Source organism: Hemibagrus wyckioides, linkage group LG01, assembly GCF_019097595.1.
Source record: "Hemibagrus wyckioides isolate EC202008001 linkage group LG01, SWU_Hwy_1.0, whole genome shotgun sequence".
Classification (NCBI taxonomy): Eukaryota; Metazoa; Chordata; class Actinopteri; order Siluriformes; family Bagridae; genus Hemibagrus; species Hemibagrus wyckioides.
Genome location: NC_080710.1, coordinates 6,411,046 through 6,432,114, shown reverse-complemented (window position 1 = coordinate 6,432,114; position 21,069 = coordinate 6,411,046). Strand labels below are relative to the sequence as shown.

General features: G+C 41.2%; 1 protein-coding gene across 1 annotated transcript; it reads right to left on the bottom strand.

The window, feature by feature from the left end:
* Nucleotides 1-3,138: 3,138 nt before the first annotated feature.
* ice1 (KIAA0947-like (H. sapiens)) lies at nt 3,139-19,921 on the bottom strand. The gene is made up of 22 exons (XM_058395762.1): nt 19,691-19,921; nt 18,944-19,002; nt 18,412-18,446; nt 17,932-17,950; nt 16,219-16,330; nt 15,808-15,884; nt 15,451-15,488; nt 13,262-13,344; nt 13,102-13,178; nt 12,876-12,913; nt 12,671-12,753; nt 12,546-12,582; nt 12,404-12,454; nt 11,860-11,940; nt 11,368-11,765; nt 8,174-10,399; nt 7,651-7,819; nt 7,359-7,519; nt 6,053-6,243; nt 5,337-5,437; nt 5,128-5,226; nt 3,139-5,019 (listed from the first exon to the last, which is right to left on the bottom strand). The coding sequence occupies exons 1-22, from the start codon at nt 19,778-19,780 to the stop codon at nt 4,838-4,840; spliced, it is 4,407 nt and encodes a 1,468-aa protein (XP_058251745.1). The 5' UTR covers nt 19,781-19,921; the 3' UTR covers nt 3,139-4,837.
* Between the last annotated feature and the right edge of the window lie 1,148 nt (nt 19,922-21,069).

Here is a 21,069-nt window from a genome sequence, read left to right as displayed (position 1 = left end):
CCATGGAAGTGATTGGAACACCTGATTCTGATTATTTGGATGGGTGAGCGAATACTTTTGGCAATATAGTGTATCTCTTCAGCCTGGCATACATTTAACACATCTCATGACCTTGTGCTCCAGAACATCTGATTAAATGCACATTATCATCTAGTACTGTTAATATTATGAACAGCAGCTACGCTAATGCTGTTTCATTGTTTCCCTTCTTCTACCCATCCCGAGGCATACAGAGACTGTGCCAGCTCCAGTGGCATCCGGAGATGGACCAGCTCCAGCCGGGTTCTGCTTTGTGAGGATTGGGGTATTCAAAGCAGCGCTGTGGACAACAACCTCCTTATTGATTTACAAAACATTATACACATGCTGTATCTGCATCACACAATTGTCACCCAAATGAGGATGGGTTCCCTTTTGTGTCTGGTTCCTCTCAAGGTTTCTTCCTCTTACCATCTAAGGGAGTTTTTCTTTGCCACAGTCGTCTCAGTCACCTCAGGCTTGCTCACTTGGGATAACATCTAGGACTGTATGTCTGTTTGTCTGTTTATATGTTTGTTGTTTTCTTATGTTGTTTCTCATGTAAAGCTGCTTTGAGACAATGCTCTAAAAAAGCGCTATACAAATAAAACTGAATTGAATTCTTCTTCTAAGTCGACCACAGCAAGACAGAGGTGAGAATCATCACATTACCTACCAGTTCAACTAGCCTCCTCATCCTCCACATCTGGTGCTCAATCACACCCCTGCTTCCACATACTCCCACCACCCAAAGAACCATAACATGGAAAAGTGCCTCTGCATGCAGAGATGTTGCACAGAGGCATTGCTTCCAGAGAGTGTGTTGCATTATCCACCAGGGGTAACAAAGCAATATCACTGTGTGCACCTTTCTAATGGCCCGACATGGTCCATGCCAATTCTTTTAAAGGGGACCTCAATTAAGGGTAATAACCACAACGGTGCTTATGGGGTAGCTGGCAGATCCACCAGCTGAAATTTGTGACAGGTGGCAGGTTTTGCTGACTATAGGATCTCAAAGATGTGTTTCAGAGTTTCAGTGACTGCTCCAAAATGTGAAGTGGACCTTGACCTCCCTAGCCAGCGCTGTGCATTTTCCACTTGGCTGTACTACTTGTTTCAGATGATGTTGTATGCTTTGATCTAAGCTGTCTCCATACTTTTCTCGTCCTGTTGTTCTGGTAGAGGTTGATTTTAGTTTTATCCGTCTAAAGAATGCTCCAGAACTGGTCAACCTTCTGACGCATGAATTATGAAAGGCAGAGTCAAGATTTTTTCTTAAGAGTTTGTATTCTTCTTACAGCCTGAAAAAAACAAATATTCACTTAAAAAAAAAAAATTTTTCAGAAAGTTACAGAAATGTCCAATCCAGTGTCCAATCCACTACATGCACCTGAGCACTCAACATAAACCAGTATGTTTATTTGTCGCTGTCTCTTTTCAGCAGACAGTGTGAAAACTTAAAGAAATAAAGCATACAATGTTCAAAATATGCATTTCTCAGAGTCCTTTTTAAGTCTGCAACAAATCCAAATCCAGTGACGTCACTATTAACATCGTTCAAGTAAAGTGATATAAAACAACATTATACACAAAATGAAACACATTAAAAGACAGATTAGCGTGTGCGCCCTCTTAGACCATGCAGATAAAGACCTCTTTTTCAGGATGTATACCATTAGCGCTTCTCTGCATCCATGTTAGTTCGACCCATAATACAATGATCCCACACTTAACCCAACCTGGACATGTGACCTCTTACACTTCAATAGTAACTCTTTCTTAAAGAACCCATAACTTTAAACATTTTCTACTTATTACCTTGTAAATATTACATTCATACATCTCATTTAAGTATTTTTTAACCAATGAATAAACTTGAATAGATATGAATTTATAACAGAAACATATAAATGCACATTTCTGTCACATCATGTCCTTCACAGTTACACTCCCACCAAGTGACTATAATTTATATATTTATGTAAATGTTTGAATAAATTTAGTAATTTCACAAACCAAATATTAATACTCTTAATATTAACCAAATATTAATATTAATTATATTAAATATAAATACTCTGTCCTCCGAAACAACCCAAAGTGGCTCAGATCTGGTGACTGTACAGGCCATGAAAAATGTTCAGCTTCACTGTCATGTTCATCGAAGCACTCTGTCACCACTCGTGTTGTGTATTGGTGCATCATCATCCTGATACATGGCACCATCTTCAGAGTTCAATGTTTGAACCACTGGGTGCCCACAGTCCTCCAGAATGGTTCAGTAGTCCATGGAAGTGATGCCCACATCTACTGCCAGTGTTGAGCCTAGTGGGGATATTGCAGCCCAAACCATCACTGATCCACTGCTTTGCTTCACTCTGAGTGCACAGCAGTCTGAGTGGTAAACTTTTCCAGAACTTCTCTATACCGTATCTCTTCTGGATGTGGAAGACACTGAAGGTGGACTCATCAGAGAACAATACATTTTACATTGTCCACAGCCCAAGATTTGTCCAGCTGTCACCACTGAAACTGACATTTGGCACTGGCTAGAGTGACCAAAGGTCTGACTATAGTCATATTGTTGACCCTGGTTAGCTCCTGATAAAGTTTCAGTGGAAACAGGAGATTTCATGGTGCACATTTAAATCTGCCTTGAGTTGGGCAGCTGTGTTTTTATTTGTTTGTTTTTTGGACACAGTCGTGGTTTGTACCTGGCCATAGCTTTCAGACAGCTTCCTCTCGCACCAGCAGTTATTCGTGTGGTGTGGTTCATCCATCATGGTGTTACATGGACATTACCACCAAGGATACTATGGAAAAAATTCTGTTCAACACGAAAAGCTCTCTATCTAACACTACTCTGCTAACACTTAGCAATTATCTGACTCCAACTCCACACTGACCCGACAGCTCAGTTTGAGCAAGACTCTAACTAAAGAAGACGAATCATGCAGACTGGATGAATGCAGATACAAGGTTTTATTTGCAATCAGTGCTGGTTACAAGAATTGAGCTGCTCACAAATGAACGTCCCAACAACCTCTAAAATAGCATCTCAATACACAGTCCTTTTATTCATTTTTCTTATCTTTTCATATGTTTCAAGCCAACACCTTTTTGCTGAGAAAGTCCCACCTATTTTCTTTTTGGACACCATTATCTTTTACTTTGTAGCTTTTTCGAATATCATTATAATCAAATTTTTGAGAATTGTTTTATAAAAAATATGGGTGTTTTCGCCCTTATCAGTAGGACTTTGTCCAGCTCACTTTCATCAAACGGCTCATTTGAACACAGAGGACAGCACGTGTAAGTTCTCAGGGCCACGGCTCCATTTCTGTTGCTTAATTTTAATTATCATTATTCGTCTTATTAAATGTACTAGCTGTTCTCTTATGTATCCTTCTGCATATTTAATCCTAGCTATCTCTCCTGCAACTATGGCTTCCGTTCAAGGCGCTCTGCATGCGCTTAGAGACAATCTCTTTTCTTCTCGAGGTATCAACACGTTTGTAACTGGGCACGATGGCCTTGGGCACATCTCCAACCCTGACTACTACAAATTTGACACTTCTGTCCGAGTTGTTCCTACTGCTGAGAATGTCTGTCAAATTGATGTCACCAATACTGCCACTCGCTCTTCACAGGCCGTTCAGACTAAATACAAAGCTAACAAATGTAGCCAGGCTTCTCAACCTACCTGTCGTGTTAAACCCTATATTGTCAAACCCAAACGGTCTGGTCAATAAATTATCCCTAATGTCAATCATGCTGTCCCTTCATATACACTCTAAACTATAAAATTATTTCCCACAATACTGTGGCTCTCAATACACCACAAACAATTGCTGTCCTGGTCTTAGATGCATCAGCGAGATGCGCACCAACAATTTGTCCTGTGTTTCCCATTATGTTGTGTGGATTGCAAAACTTTATTTACAGCAGTGTTATTGCTCTGCTCTTTTGTATGAAACATTAAAGACTTGCAAAGACTGGCCATCAGGCCGCATATATATAGACGTGAGACCTCCAACTCTACATTAGCCAGTGTTTTAGTTTCATTGCCTAACCCCTGTAGTTATACTCTGCTCTGTATCCAACAGCACCACATGGTTTATTATTAGCTCATCGACAGTTATTTTACTTCATACTTAGTATCTTGTGGAATGGGGGTCTTAATCTGTGTAAATTCATGCTGTTGCCCATAATGTTCCCATGTTGTGCAAATAAAAAGATTTTTGTACATGAAAGGTCTTGAGACTAGTTGAGACTCTTGAGAGTAGTTGCTTATGTCCGGTTGGACAGAAATGTGTCAGGTTTTCTGGCTGCCCAAACCTCAGCTTCCTAGCTCAAGACAATGTCTAGCTATTTACCTGATAGAAGCAAATTTGATTTATAAGAGAACCATGTATTATTAAGAAACACTTGGTTGCTGCAAACTACCTTGCTTATTAATTAAATGTTAGCCAGGCTAGACTGGAGAGCAGGAATTCACAGGATGTGTTTTTAGATGAAAATGTTTTTAGATGTAATTGTGGCACAAGTAGCAAAAAAAACAAAAAACAAACAAACCCCACAGAATCCAATATAATATTCAAAATCATATTCTTTCTTTCCTTAGGTAGACAAATGTTAAATTTAACAACATATCTACATAGATAATGTACAAGATGTACAAGAATTTACAAATGAGCACCGTTAATGACCTGCAAATGACACAAAATCAACAGCACTCAAATATTCCACATGAATAGAGACAAAAAAAAAAGACTGTGCAAATAAAAATACAGGTAATGCTGTAGAAATGCTGAATCTATGGTCTGATCTGGCGACATATGGAGCCGATCTGAGTAATGCAGCTGGTGATGGCTGGTGGAACCGGTTGTGTGATTTCTCCCCGCCATGATGCCAAAGCCTCCAGGGCGTCTTTAGGATTGCTGGGAGACAGATCATAAATGGCGTAGACTGCGGCAAGCTGCACCTCCCACGGTACACCTGCACACAAGATACATAAACTCATGAAGAAGCTTTCCCGAAGGGGACAGAAATAAATCACAGAATGTCAGGTATAAAGAACAAAGTTATTTGACGCTTGAGTAATACCTTCTGATATTCCATGTTTCCCAAACAGGTTTATGGCTTTTGCAACATTTTGAACGGACATGCATAGTTTCTCCTTAAGGCCCAGTTGGCCAAGTCGTCCTGATAGAGATAGAACAAAAACAAACAACCAAGAGTGAAACACTTTGAATAATTCACAAGTCACATGAGATAAAGCCAACAAAAAAGGATTATTTTTTTAGGAAACGTACCAATCAGCCTTAAAACTGCTGCTACACAAATATCCCGGACCGGTGTTTGCTGAGGTCTTGGTTGCGACACCCAGGCGTTCATGACCGGCCAAAGCTCTTTTCTGGTAAATAAAACAAAGGGAAAAAGAAGACTGTGTTGAATGTGCAAGTGTTGACAGTACATCTAAGATTCTGAGACAGTGAGTGGAAGTTTGTGAATTTTTCCAAACATCAATGTGGACATTTAAAAAATGTAACTGATGGATTGGTGCGATACGATTTAAGACAACGATTGAAGATTAAACTTCAATCCAGCTGGACCTGAGGGGGTTGATGTGATAAGCCTAGTTGTGAGAAGTGGAACTGCTCCGAGAATCTTTATCCAAACTGAAAAGGTGCAATTAAATTTAGATTCCTCAGTTTATGTGAATTAGTGCCAAAATGTCTCAACATGCTAAACGTTATCTAGGAACAAAAACACAGCTCTGGGTCTTTAGGAGGAATGAAAAAGAACTGTGTTGATTCCAAATACAATGGAACAATGTCTGTTTTTTATTTTGCTATTTGTAGCCAGCGGTGCAGGACTGGCCTATGCTGTGAGCTCTGAATTTCAATTTTAATCTGTCTCCCTGAAAGCTCCCTGAAACAGATCTGTCTAGAAAAATCAGATATAAATATTAACAGATCTACAGAATTGAGACTCACACAGTACGTTTAAAAAAGTTTGCATACAGTACCCCACAATATTGTCATGGGTCCATTTCCAGCCCAGATGTGCACAGAGGAGATCCAGGCTGAATATATAATCCCAGGCAGCAGGGCAGAGGTCATAACCATGACGATCCTGCTTCTGGAACATCAAAGTGCCATCCTCAAGAAGAGCCTTCAGTGTGGTGGTGACCATCTCGTGGAGGTCACCTGGAGGCCTCTGGCAGAAAATAAAACTTGTTTAGATACCTGGTTTGATCAACTTCAGTAAAATACATTTTATTAAAAACATATTTTATAGAATAGAACTCTTAGCAGGATGAATGGATGAGTAATAGATAAGAAAGCAACTCTTGCTCTGCTGAGCATTCCAGCAATAAGCGCAAACTCTACACTATACACAACCAGCTGATACTTACAAGGAACTGTCTTCATAAATGAATCATTTCACAGAATATAGTCTATAGGAACTCAAATCATGGGCACAGACTTACAGAAACGGATGGAAGACTGGTGAAAAAGACAAGATGATTTTTTTCCCCCCTAATCTTCAACTGTTCAGTTTTGAGGGGTCTGTGCCCAGGATAGCCTCAGATTCCTGTTCTTAGTCTATAGGCATGGAAACCCATTGTGGTCATCTGCTGTTGTAGCCCATCTACCTCAAGACTATATGTTTCGTGCAATGATGCAATGCTTTTCTGCTCATCACAATTCACAGAGTGATTAGGAGTCACTATATAGTTCTATATATAGAGTATATATGCTCTCACCACCATTTGTACATTCCACAGAACCCATCTTTTAAGAAATACATCAGGTTACCTTACAGCACTTGACTGTTGATAGTCAAGCACCGTTACAGGACAATGAATGTTAATGATGTCTGGAATGTGTGTCTTATGGGTTGGGATGAAGTGAACTTGAGTATGATGTTATTACATACATGCAACAAAATTCCTGCCAAACTTTACCTTGTGGGAGCGCATGTAACATGGGGATTATCATGTCGATTAATTGATTTTTAAGGTAATAATTCTTTCATGGTCTGCAAAATAGTGCTAGAAATCTTCATTCATTTCTTAGATGCGTTAATTTCATTGTTCATAACCCTCCTTTGTTGACTTGTGTGTGTTTGTGTTAGGTTAGTTTTTTGTGTAATAGAGAAGTATAATAAAGTCTCGTCTGTTTTCTAAGGAAAGTGTCTTGTGAATCATGCTTACGAATTTATCACCTTGAGCTGCTACTATGTTCTAAATATAGTGTTTTCACTGGCTCTGTTAGCAAGAACCAAAGAGCTGGAGAAGAACCTTGAGAATCAGTGAGGCGGCTGTTTACCTCATCCCAGTGCAGATACTTGTTGAGGTAGTCTAATATCTCTCCCTCTGCTCTCAGCTTGCTCACTACGTTAATGGCTCGGCACAAAAGGCTGTCGTGGGACAGAATAGTTGGCCACGTTGTCACCATAAATAAAACAAGCTTTGGGGCTTCAGGAAAGTCTGAAAACATAATAAAACAATGTCACATAACTACAAACACAGAAAAAAAAATCAACCTCTAAAACAATGCATGTGCTACTGGATCATTGTTCGGACCTTGTAGATAAATATCAATGTCAGAACAAACTCACCTTCTTTTAGAAGACTGTAAGCGAGAGCATGAGCTCTCTGACAGTCTCCTGCCCATCGACACAAGCCTACGTAAACCCTACAGAGGGACTGCAGGAGCTCGTGTTTCATAACAGCTCTCTCCAGCTTGATCTTTGACAAAATGGCCAGCATAAACTCCTCTGCTGTGGACTGATCAAGATGGTATAGAATTAGGAATTAAGAAATTAACACTAAGAAAGTGCTTACATAAACCAAACCCTTGACTAAATTAATTTCTGTTAAAAGATTTGAGACTCTTCAATCCACAGTTAGGAAAGGATTCCTTATGCTGAACCATTTGAACACGTTCAAACACAGGTGAAACCAAGAGGTGAAGCTTGAACCCCTGTAGATCCTTCACTGAAAGGATCATTTTAGCTCAGCACCCTTAAGAACTTGATCTAAAACACTGGTCCCCCTCCTAACAACTATTCAGTTTCAATAGAATTCAACAGCTGAATCTGATTTACATGCAGACTAAGTAAAACAAAAACAAACTCTTACCTGCTTTAGACAAAAATCAGAAATGACACATTTTTCTTCATCTCTTAGGACAGGAACTTCAGATATTCTTCCAAGAAACACATGACTCCGGATGACGGGCAGCACATCAAAATTTGAGTTGTTAAGTTTTTCGAATGCACTGATGATGGGGGACTGTGCATCACTGATATCGTCTACGGTTTCACCTTCTTTTCTTGCTGTTTCACTGTTGCTTGATGGACCATTAGCTGGACAGGATTTTGGTGATGCTACACCATTACTTGGCTTATCATCACTAACTGGTTGCACTGGAGGGGTAAGCCTTGCAGGATCAGGTGAACATGTATCAAGTCTAAGCCTTTTGGCACTTTTGGGTAGTAACACATTTGCACCAATTCTTTTTGCCTTTTGGTCTGTCTTTGTGAAAGCCGTGGATGAGGAGTTGATCGTTTTATTCCCTGAAATGGGATTGACGGAAGGTGGGGAGGCCCCATTTTCATTTGCAGACCTCCCAAGGTTAACATTACCCCGTAGAATATTTAGAGTCCTTGCTTGGGCTGAAAGCTCTGGATACATGGTATCCAGTATCTGCATGGAGTTCTCCTGTGACACAGGAGACGGGGAGTTTAATGCAGACGAGGGCAGTCTACCTGGGACGGGAAGCGCATGCTTGGGAGTTGCTGATCCAAATTGCAAAGGAGAAGAGGGAACTCCACGTGATGGTGAAGGGGTGGTCATAGAAAGTGATGACTTTACTTCTTCTTGAAGGCCAGGATCTGGAGATTGTTCTTTTGACTGCTGCTTGAGCGAAAATGGCCCTTCTGTTGATGACCAGGTAGGCAACTGGATAGTTGGTCTATTTGGAGTAAGGTGCTTCCTAAATTTTGGAGGAGTTGCAGTCAGTGGTAAAAGAACTGGAGGTAGCGGAGGACCCATCTCTGTAAGAACCTTTCCAATTGATTCTGGAGATTGAGATGAGGCAAGTGCATTTCTAAAGGCAACATCTGAGAGAGGTAGATTCAGACTTTTAACCAAACTAGACAGTGGAGGGGTATTTATTGAAGACGCAGGACAAATATATTGAGATTTAACACTTGGGTCATTCGGTACGGCACCATCTTCTTTTACATCACCATCCATGTTTTCAATGTTTGGACTAAAAGTTTCAGATTCTTCTTGTTTATTGTGTTCATCAAGAATTGGTACAGAGTGGTTGGGATAGTTCTCTGATTCATGGGTATTCTCCTTTGTTTGTCCTGTCTCCTGCTCAATGTCTACCCCTGCACTGTCTTCAAGAACTACAGGTTTGCACATATTCATGGTAATGCTGTCGTCTTTTACAAATTCATTGTCTTTCTCATCCTCTGGTTGAAGATGCTCTTCTTTGGCTTCACAGATTGTTCCCTGAACATGAGCTACAGGTTCTTGCTTTCCGTTTGAACCAACACTGTCCAAATCCGCTGGTCTCAAGCCAATCCCTCTGACTTTCCTCTTCAGCCCTAAGAACTCCTCGTCTTCTGAGGAATCTCCAGACGTTACACCATTCATCTTACTACAGGAGGATTCACCGTCTTGTCCACCATAGCCGTTTTGACCTTCCACCATCTTTAAAGCTGGGACACTCTGGATTTCCTCTACCGTTCTTTCAGTCATGGTACAGGTATCTGGAGTTAGTGAAGAATATCCAGGCAAGTTTGCTTTAACTTCTGATTGATGCTGGACAGATTCATCTTTTTCATCTTTGCACTTCTCAGAAATTATTAGCTGCTGCACAGGCTCTGAAACCTCTCTGACTCCATCATTACAGTTTGCTTTAGGTACTTCATGGCCTCCATTACACTGCTGTGTACTGATGGTCTGATTTGTATGTTCTTTCTTGTTGCCCAGCTGTGATTCTGCTGGAATTATTGTGGCTTGGGTTAAGTTAACCTGCTCCTTATCCGATTCATTATGTAAACCTGCTGTGGCAGGTGTAGAAGGCGAATCTTCAGTGTTTCCCTCTATCTTGCACTTGTTTTCTTCTTGCATCTCTTGGCTCTCTGTCGAACCTTTTTGAGGGCTCTTGTTATCAGTATCAGGAGTGATTGATGATGTTCCCATACTCAGTTGGTTTCCTGGAGACAAACAAACAGATGAAACTGCTACACTGTCCTTCAAAGGTTCTAGCTCTGTGGACTGTGATTTTTGGCCATCTTCAGCTTCTGAATTTGAACCCTCCTTCAGACTTGTGTCAACCTCCATCTCAGCCTGAAACAAAGAGAATCAGGTTCGGAAATAAAACTATGAAAGTGTATAAGTCAACTGTGCAATCATACAAGAGGGTATCAAGTATCATTAACTGTTATTTTCACCAGTTATCAAAAAGTAATTTTAAAAAATGATGGTTTATAACAATTCTTGAATCTGATGGTCAGAAAGTGTGCACTATTTTTATACACTAGCCATAACAGCACTGACAGGTGAAGTGAATAACATTGATTATCTGTCGATGTGACGGAAGCAGGAAAATGGGTTAGAGTATGAATACAAGTGACTATGACAAGTTATGATGGCTAGACGACAGATCACATTCACAATGGCAGGTCTTGTAGGTTTTCCCAGTATGCAGTGGTTAGGATCTATGAAAAGTGGTCCTACAGAGGACAACCAGTGAACCAGTGACGTGGTCATGGGCAGCCAATTGGGGAGCGAAGCCTAGTTTGTCTGGTCTGCACAGAAAATCTGCTGAAAGCAATGGAAGATAATGGCCTGGTCTGATCTGAACTTACGCTGTCTTTTAAGAGACAGCACCAGGATGCACTATGGGAAAAAGGCGGACCAGCAGGGGCAGAGTGATGCTTTGAGCAATGTTCTGCTGAGAAACCTGGGGTCCTCGCATTCATGTGGATTTTAGGGCTGATCGGGATATGTATATTAAAGAAATGTACATTAAAGCCTTCAGCCTTTTTTTTTTGTTAAATAGCCAATATTTTTACTCTTTAGCCTGAAAACAAATGTCATTTTTCAATAACCAAAGCTTCCACTACGTAAGATTTTAATATAGTCTTTGATAATTGATGAAAATTAAAAGCAGTTTTTTGGACCTTACTCTACATACCTGATGGTCAGCATGTTTTTGTTAAATATTATTTACTAAGAAAAAGAATTCTGACTTGGTTCATGCTGAATGACAGACAGTGAAATAAATACTGATAATATTATTTATAAATATTTACCAAATCATCAGGAGGCAGTGGAGATAAAGGTGCAGGTAAAGGCCAAGAGAGGCTGAGAATTTCCCATACGTCAGGGGATTTACTGCAGGTTCCTCGCTCTAATAAATGCTCATCAGGACCATCTTTATTAAGCGACAAATCACTGACATCATCAGTCTTTGCACAGCTTTCATCTTCATCCACAGACTCCAAGCTTCTTTTCTTCTTCCTGCTGATTTTCTTTTTCTTCTGCTCTTTACTCGGACTGCACGCACTTGCTAAACTAGACTCGGATCGGCTCTTTCCTGGAGACACTTTAGCTCCTTTTGGAGTCGAGACTGTTAACTGAGGCACTGAATTTCTAACTGGACTGATTGGGAGTGGACAAGGAGGAGGTCTGAACATTAAGCGCTGATTGTCTGTGGATTGATATAAAAATGTTAGTTTTCTGCACAGTCGTTTTTTGCACCAGTATAATAGTGGAGTTTGTAAATGCTGCTTAAGAGTAATTACCGTTCAAGTCCAGATTTTCTGGGGTTTTGGACAGAGGGTCTACACAATGCCAGACTTCCTGTAAAAGGCTCCAGATTTTAGCTGAAAATGACAAAAAAAAAAGGAACAATGAAAGCATTCATTAAATAAATGTCATGAAAATATGACGACAGTATATTTTATAGATTTTAAAAAAATAACATGATCCCAAACTCTACTAGAGGAAGAATCTGCACTTTGGTAAAGAACAGATACATGAATATAGATGGAGATTTTCATCCTCAGGTTTCCATTTTGCTACCTTTGCACAAAGTGCTAAAGTGAAAGATTTAAATAAGATGTAATTATTACTGATTTAATTGATTTAAAAAAATCATGGATTGGTTGATTTGAAGGTTTTTATATTTGCATCATTTTTGTATTTATATAGAAATAGAAAATAAATGTGTGGGAAAATGGCACTATATACTATATTATAATATACAGAGACAATGATGATGTTTCACCTAATCTAGAAAAAATACTGAACATCACATTTGATCAAAATAGTTTTTTCTGGAAATACCTTTATCAACTTTTGTCTGGTTCTCAGTTTGCGTAGACGAACACCTCGTCTCTGTAATGACAAAAAACAGTTTATTACATAGTCACAGTAAATAACTATAAGCAGTAAATAACAAAATATAACCCAAAGATATTAATGTTACCTTTGTTAAACTCTTTTTCCAATGTTACGAGTTTTTCCTGTAAGGTAAAAACATATATATATATAATCAATGTGTCTGTTGCCACTAAACCTAATCTTTCCATTGATTCAGTGTTTCACAGGTACCTCTACTGATCTCATGCTTTTTTCAAGGCTAGTGTTTTTGCTCTTCAGGTCTTGGATTGTCTGATTCTGCTTCAGGTTCATGTCTGTAATAACAAGGTTGCATATTATTAATAAGAAAACATGCAGTAAAAAGGTTCTCATATCAAAGGTGATCATCTGCATTGAATTGATCTTTGTCTGGCATAAACATCGACAGACCACAGACCTTCAAGTGCCAGGAGCTGATTTTCAAGATTGCTTTTTCTGGAGGGGGAAAAGAAAAAAAGAGATACATTTTAATAAAACACCAGCCTTAGCTTGATAGTAAGCCAACATTTCTGATTTAGATTGCTTTAAAGAAAATCAGATCCTGCTTAGTTCACCTTAAATCTAGATCAAGAAAGCAGCTGACAGAGATGATGCTCAGATTTACTTTTTCTCGAAATACTTACAGAATAAGGGCCTTTGCGTTCTGCAGCTTCAGATTCTCCAGCTCTTCCACTGCCTGTTCACTCAGTCTGAGAGACTCCTTCATAAACACAATGAACCAAAAATCAGATTAATGTTTTCCACGATTCATTTTACAATGACCTACGCAATCAAAATCCTCACCTGAGTGCGCTGCAGGTCGCTTTCCAGCATTTCCTTCTCAGATCTCAGCTTAGTATTTTCTAGACTCTGTGTGTGTGCTACATCTGAATGAAGAGAAAAACAGGTAGTTCTGTGAAAAGCACCTCACATGCACAACAGTAGCTTGTTTCAATGTTTTTCTTCATCAATCATTTGACAGACAATTTGAACTGAAATGTTGGGGATATCCATCGAAACGCACCTCAGTAAAGTACCTTACTGTACTTAACCTTACTGAAAAACCTACAGTTTTTCAGGACTTTTAGATGTTTATGTTTCCATCTCAAAGGAAGCAGAGCTTATTGATGTTATTATGTAACGGGTAGTAAAATATTAAATTTAAGTATTAATGTAATCAACAAATAAATAAATCAATCACTTATCAAAGGTAGAAATTTACCTTACTGACACAGAGTACAAATAATTAATTAAAATAATGTAAATAATATAAAATGATAACATTTAACAGATAGCAGTTACGATTTGCATTTTATTAATATAGATTTTACACTTTGTTGCAGTCCTATTTATTTTCATTTTTCCTTATTTTATTTTAATTTTTTTAAGTTTTTTAATGAGAGTAAGATGAAAGGGGGGGAAGGTGGGAGGGAGTGAGTGTGGGGTAGGAGGAAGCAAGTAAGGTGTATAAGGGGTAGGAGGGAGCGAGTGAGGGGTAGGAAGAAGCGAGTAAGGGGTGTGAGGGGTAGGAGGGAGCGAGTGAGGGGTAGGAGAGGTAGGAGGGAGCGAGTGAGGGGTAGGAGAGGTAGGAGGGAGCGAGTGAGGGGTGTGAGGGGTAGGAGGGAGCGAGTGAGGGGTAGGAGAGGTAGGAGGGAGCGAGTGAGGGGTAGGAGAGGTAGGAGGGAGCGAGTGAGGGGTAGGAGAGGTAGGAGGGAGCGAGTGAGGGGTAGGAGAGGTAGGAGGGAGCGAGTGAGGGGTAGGAGAGGTAGGAGGGAGCGAGTGAGGGGTAGGAGAGGTAGGAGGGAGCGAGTGAGGGGTAGGAGAGGTAGGAGGGAGCGAGTGAGGGGTAGGAGAGGTAGGAGGGAGCGAGTGAGGGGTAGGAGAGGTAGGAGGGAGCGAGTGAGGGGTGGGAGAGGTAGGAGGGAGCGAGTGAGGGGTAGGAGAGGTAGGAGGGAGCGAGTGAGGGGTGGGAGAGGTAGGAGGGAGCGAGTGAGGGGTGGGAGAGGTAGGAGGGAGCGAGTGAGGGGTGGGAGAGGTAGGAGGGAGCGAGTGAGGGGTGGGAGAGGTAGGAGGGAGCGAGTGAGGGGTGGGAGAGGTAGGAGGGAGCGAGTGAGGGGTAGGAGAGGTAGGAGGGAGCGAGTGAGGGGTGGGAGAGGTAGGAGGGAGCGAGTGAGGGGTGGGAGAGGTAGGAGGGAGCGAGTGAGGGGTGGGAGAGGTAGGAGGGAGCGAGTGAGGGGTGGGAGAGGTAGGAGGGAGCGAGTGAGGGGTGGGAGAGGGGGGGGGGAGCGAGGGAGGGGTGGGAGAGGTAGGAGGGAGGGAGTGAGGGGTGGGAGAGGTAGGAGGGAGCGAGTGAGGGGTGGGAAAGGTAGGAGGGAGCGAGTGAGGGGTGGGAGAGGTAGGAGGGAGCGAGTGAGGGGTAGGAGAGGTAGGAGGGAGCGAGTGAGGGGTGGGAGAGGTAGGAGGGAGGGAGTGAGGGGTGGGAGAGGTAGGAGGGAGGGAGTGAGGGGTGGGAGAGGTAGGAGGGAGGGAGTGAGGGGTGGGAGAGGTAGGAGGGAGCGAGTGAGGGGTGGGAGAGGTAGGAGGGAGGGAGTGAGGGGTAGGAGAGGTAGGAGGGAGGGAGTGAGGGGTAGGAGAGGTAGGAGGGAGGGAGTGAGGGGTAGGAGAGGTAGGAGGGAGCGAGTGAGGGGTAGGAGAGGTAGGAGGGAGCGAGTGAGGGTAATGGCGAGTTAACGGTCATACAGCCATAATGAGTTAACAGTAATACGTTATGCTATTATTGCTAAAGACAATTCTTGACCTGCTTAGCCCTAATAAGTTAATTAAGTTCAGAGACTTTACGGCAATTAAAGGCTTGTTTTAATTTTAAAGTGCACTGATGTCATCTCATATGTCCAGCTAACACAGTTCCTGCAGTTGTGACTTGAGTTACAGATTGTTTTTTATTTCTTTAAACACTTTCAGAAGCTTGGTGTACCAACATGGTGGATTCTTACCTTCTGCCTTCTTGACAGCTTCCTCAAGCTTTGAATTCCTGAGAACATAAAACATTATTAACCTGACAGCAACCTTCGATACTAATCTACTGACAAACACTTACTTGGCATTAACTCAACAACTAGTTACGTGACTAATTTGTCTGCCATTTTAAGCTGTAAATAGAACGACGGTAACAGTAAATCTATGAAAATCCAGAAAAATTGATCATAACCAAATTAATTAGGAGGTAAAATTTTAGTCAGAGTTGATAGAGACAGTAAACATTTTTTGGTTATTTGGTTACATTTTTCATATCAATGTAAACATAAGTAACATCAAACTAGGACTTAGAAGTAATATATGAGAAATCTTACATAGCAAGTGCCTTAGCGTTCTCGTCTCTCAAACAGTCCACTTTCTCCGATTTCGCCTGACACTCTTTTAAGGCAGCCTTAAAGCAACGAGCACAAAAATAAAAATGTAATGATTCCACAGACATGTACCAATATGAAACATTTAACAATTTATGAAAGCATCAACCAATAGGAATATTTTTATGAGGTTTTATGGAATTAGAAATTCCACCTAAGGTGATTTTTATATGGTAGAAAATGAAGCCAATATCTAAACCATAAGTTCAGGATATTGCAGGTTTAAAACCCCACAATGTCACAGCTATTCCAAACCTGTTCCTGTGAAGGATCAGAGCCTTGTGTTTAAAGTAAGACAGTGTTTAATCTGTGTGACATTTAATCAATGCATCAGTCCACTGCTAATGAAGTCACCTTGGTTTCCTCCAGCTCAGCCCTGACCGCCTCGTACTCTGCCGTCTGCTTTTCTAAGGGGCCGAGTTTCAGCAGCACCTCGTCCAGCTCTTTGTGCAGCTTAGCGCTCTCTCTGAATGGAAAAATATTCAGTGCACACACATCAAAACCATGGCCGGCCATGTATTAAACTGTCCCCTCCAAAAGCATAATGATGGCAATTCACTAGTTTTTGCTTTACAATGAAGACATTTGGGTTTGAAATCAAAAAAGCAGTCATTTCACCTCCTGAAGAGGAGACTAAAGGGAGAAACCCCTCAAAACAAACAAAGCTTGGAAAAGCATCACATCCATCAGCTTGGTGTTAGTGGGTCACCTGGTTAATGCAGTTACTGCGAGCAAGGGATATGTGACCAAATATTAAGTGCTGTTTATTTTAAGACTTTTTCAATACATTTGCTCACTAAAAACTGGATGACTGTTTATCACATCTAGATGTAAAAGCTGAAATTCTGATATGTTTCATATTTGTTTGTTTTTTTTAAATCTCAGAGCCTGATGTCTGCAGTGTACAGCAAAAACAAAATAACTGGCCTTGCCATTACAGTACTTTCAAAGGGAACTATATTTCTTATAGATTAATCGTTATTTAACAAGTTTTATCATTTCTATAATAATCAAGTGTCCCCCAGTTAAAAAATTCATATATATTTATTAGCCCCAGTGGAGGAGGAGTGGCCTCCTATGTCTGTCAGTCCCCAATGAAGGAGGCGTGGTCTCTGGGTCTGTCAGTCCCAAATGAAGGAGGCGTGGTCTCTGGGTCTGTCAGTCCCAAATAAAGGAGGCGTGGTCTCTGGGTCTGTCAGTCCCAAATGGAGGAGGCGTGGTCTATGGGTCTGTCTGTCCCAAATAAGGGAGGTGTGGTCTGTGGGTCTGTCAGTCCCAAATGAAGGAGGCATGGTCTCTGTCCCCAATGAGGAGGTGTGGTCTCTGGGTCTGTCAGTCCCAATGAATGAGGTGGGGTCTCTGGGCCAGTCTCCAATGAAGGAGGCGGGGTCTCTAGGTCTGTCAGTCCCAGTGAAGGAGGTGTGGTCTTTGGACCTGTCAGTCCCTAATGATGGAGGTGGGGTCTCTAGGCCTGTCAGTCTCAATGAAGGAGACGTGGTCTCTGGGTCTGTCAGTCCCAAATGGAGGAGGCGTGGTCTATGGGTCTGTCTGTCCCAAATAAGGGAGGTGTGGTCTGTGGGTCTGTCAGTCCCAAATGAAGGAGGCATGGTCTCTGTCCCCAATGAGGAGGTGTGGTCTCTGGGTCTGTCAGTCCCAATGAATGAGGTGGGGTCTCTGGGCCAGTCTCCAATGAAGGAGGTGGGGTCTCTAGGTCTGTCAGTCCCAGTGAAGGAGGTGTGGTCTTTGGACCTGTCAGTCCCTAATGATGGAGGTGGGGTCTCTAGGCCTGTCAGTCTCAATGAAGGAGACGTGGTCTCCATGACTGTCAGTCTCAATAAAGGAGGTGTGGTCTTTGGGCCTGTCAGTCTACTGTGTATCACTCCCAGAGACTGTCCTCATCAATCCCAGTGAAGGAAGTGTGGACTCTGTGCCTGTCAGTCTGGGAGAAGGAAATGTGGCTACTGTGTTGGTCATTTCCAGACATTCTGACTTGGGAACTTGTGAGTTGTTGTGAATAAGGTATAGCTTTTAATTTATTCTTTATAATCAAGAGAAAAAAAGTCTTACCTTTGAGATTTCTGAAGCTGTAATCACTTGTTAAGGAAACTGACAGCATTGTTTTCCAATTTCAGGAGAATGACATTTCTTTTAACTAGTAAAAACTAGTGATTTAACAGATCCAATTCATTACAATAGCACATAATGGAAACCTTAATTAGTCTGTTAACACTGGGGTGTTTTAACATACCTAGTATTGAATCTGTTTGAATAGGATAATCAAATGAGAAGCAAAATAACTGGTCAGAGTCTTCCGGAGTGAGGTGGTCACTGTCCAGTGTTTCGGGCAGCATTTTTTCTAAAAGCAAACTACTACTACCACAAGGCTCTAGATAAGTAAAAGATGGTAGATCTTGCTCTTTACTGTATTTCTGAGAGGGAATAAAGATATAATCTTTTCAATATAAAGATCCTATTCATGTTATTTTAATCTTAAACATAATTTTCATTTACGTATCTGGCCAGATGTTTACAATGCATAAAGGATATCATCACACTTCTCTTTATACTCGCACAACAGGAGGCTGAAACAATAAAAGACAAACCAAGACAAGCCTCATAAGTCAATCAGTTGCTTCACATACAAATTCACTACTGCTCTTTAATAACATTTAGACACAAAAGGAAGTCTTATTAAAAAAAATTATAGGCATTATATGGCCTATAATTTATGGTTCGAATAAAAATCCCCAAAGCCCCATGCTCCAAAGCCTTGCAGAAAAGTGGAAGTAGTTATTATAACAAGAAAGACAGAACTAAATGTATAATGGGATGTTTATGCAAACAACATAAAGGCCAAGAAATCTGTATGTGTGTGTCTGTATGTGTGTCTGTGTGTGTGTTAAATAGATGGAAAGCTTTCTCCAGCTGAGAGAATTAGACTGCACTCATGTCTTGCTACAATATTATGATGATGGTGTTAAACTGTAATATTATTAGGCAAATAGCATTGAAAATGTCATCTCTGGTCATGCAGCATGTACACACAAGTGGTGTATCTCTGTGTGAATCTTTTACTCACTCTGTGTCGATGATCTTCTGTTTCAGTGTCAATAAAGCAGCCACATACTCATCCAGGCTCTGGAAAACATGTGCAGTAATGTAAACAGAAGAAATCCATCACAACTGGACTGTTGTTCCTCAAACTGTAAAAACTCCATGTGTCTACAAACTCTTCAGGTGAATGATGTTCTTTAATGGGAAACTTCTGTACATAGAAGTGATGCTGATGCTCGTGCAAGAAGGGAGTCACCGTGAAATGGCTTCAAAGTCGTGACTGACTGGTGCCATAAGATCATGCATTTTATTCTGAATGAAGTAAGTATGTGGAAGTACTTAATTAATTCATCAAATATAATTTAATCACTATTCAATTAATATACAACATTGTAAACGTCATCAGCCGGCGACTTCTCGTGATGTTTTGAACATGCGCTAGCTACTTTCTCTTGAAAAGAGTTTAACACCCTAACCTGAGAACTCTGACGAGCTGTAAAGTCAAGAACTCTTTTATTATCTAATAAAGTTAAAAAAAAGGGGGGGGGGGTCATCATCATTTAGTGGTCATGTTTCTCCTGACAGGTCACGTGACCAGCCACAAGTCTACACGGTCTATAAAACTAAAACTAAAAATAATAAAAGCCTTTGAAATGTCCCACGTCATTTCAGTGCTCCTATGCGTGCTTTTACCGCAAACAGCAACCCAACAAAAGAAAGTAAAATAATATATAAAAGCACTAAATCCCCGACTGTTTTCCTCTGAACACACCTGATTTAAAACAGTGCAGTTCTGACAAGTGCCAGAAGTAGCTTCTGATGCGATTCCTCCAGCCCCGGACTGGTTCACTCCCGGCATCATGGTATTTAAATATCCCTAAAAACTAAAAAATAAACAAAACGGAACAAAAACAAGACTCAAATACTCCGGTTTGAACTCCACAACAACACACGAACCAAAATAACACTGCATCATGGAAACGTAAAGAAACACGCGGACTCTCAGGACCCCACAGCGCCAAAGACCCGGGCTGCCCTTTGCAAATGCCTGATTAGAATCTCTCTCTCTCTCTCTCTCTCTCTCTCTCTCTCTCTCTCTCTCTCTCTCTCTCTCTCTCGCTCTCTCGCTCTCTCTCACCCCCCTCCATCTCTCTCTCTCTCTCTCTCTCTCTCTCTCATTCATTCATTCTCTCTCTCTCTCACCCCCCCTCCATCTCTCTCTCACCCTCTCTCTCATTCATTCATTCATTCATTCTCTCTCTCTCTCTCTCCATCTCTCTCTCACCCTCTCTCTCATTCATTCATTCATTCATTCATTCTCTCTCTCTCTCTCTCTCTCTCTCTCTCTCTCTCTCTCTCTCTCCATCTCTCTCTCATCCCTCTCTCTCTCACCCTCTCTCTCATTCATTCATTCTCTCTCTCTCTCTCTCTCTCTCCATCTCTCTCTCATCCCTCTCTCATCCCTCTCTCTCTCTCTCTCTCTCTCTCTCACCCTCTCTCTCATTCATTCATTCTCTCTCTCTCTCTCTCTCTCTCCATCTCTCTCTCATCCCTCTCTCTCACCCTCTCTCTCATTCATTCATTCTCTCTCTCTCTCTCTCTCTCTCTCCATCTCTCTCTCATCCCTCTCTCATCCCTCTCTCTCTCTCTCTCTCTCTCTCTCTCTCACCCTCTCTCTCATTCATTCATTCATTCTCTCTCTTTCTCTCTTAATATATTTCTGAAAAAATAATAGACAAACCCTCACATGTTTTTACCTGCACGTCTATATGAGAACGCTGTAAATATCACTGTAAATTATTCCCTGCACCACCTTAAGGAATGACAGAATCACGTCTATATGGACTTTTATTGTTGTGACAAAATATTTAATAATAAAATCCATAAGCAAAATATGAATTTTCAAAATAATGAAAAAGCACATTTTGTAAATGCAGGTAATGAGAATCAGCTTTTTTTTTTTTTTGCATTTGGCACATTTTTTGAACGAAGGGGGCGGGTCTTATAAGAAGGCGTTCACCTTAAATTCCCATTGGTCAACTGATTTTGGAGCCGGTATTGCGCGGAAAGCTAACCACGCCCACTCTGGCGGGACGAACAGAGAAGCGGAGAAGCTGCTTCGAGTTTCATTCTGAAGCTATAATAATAACA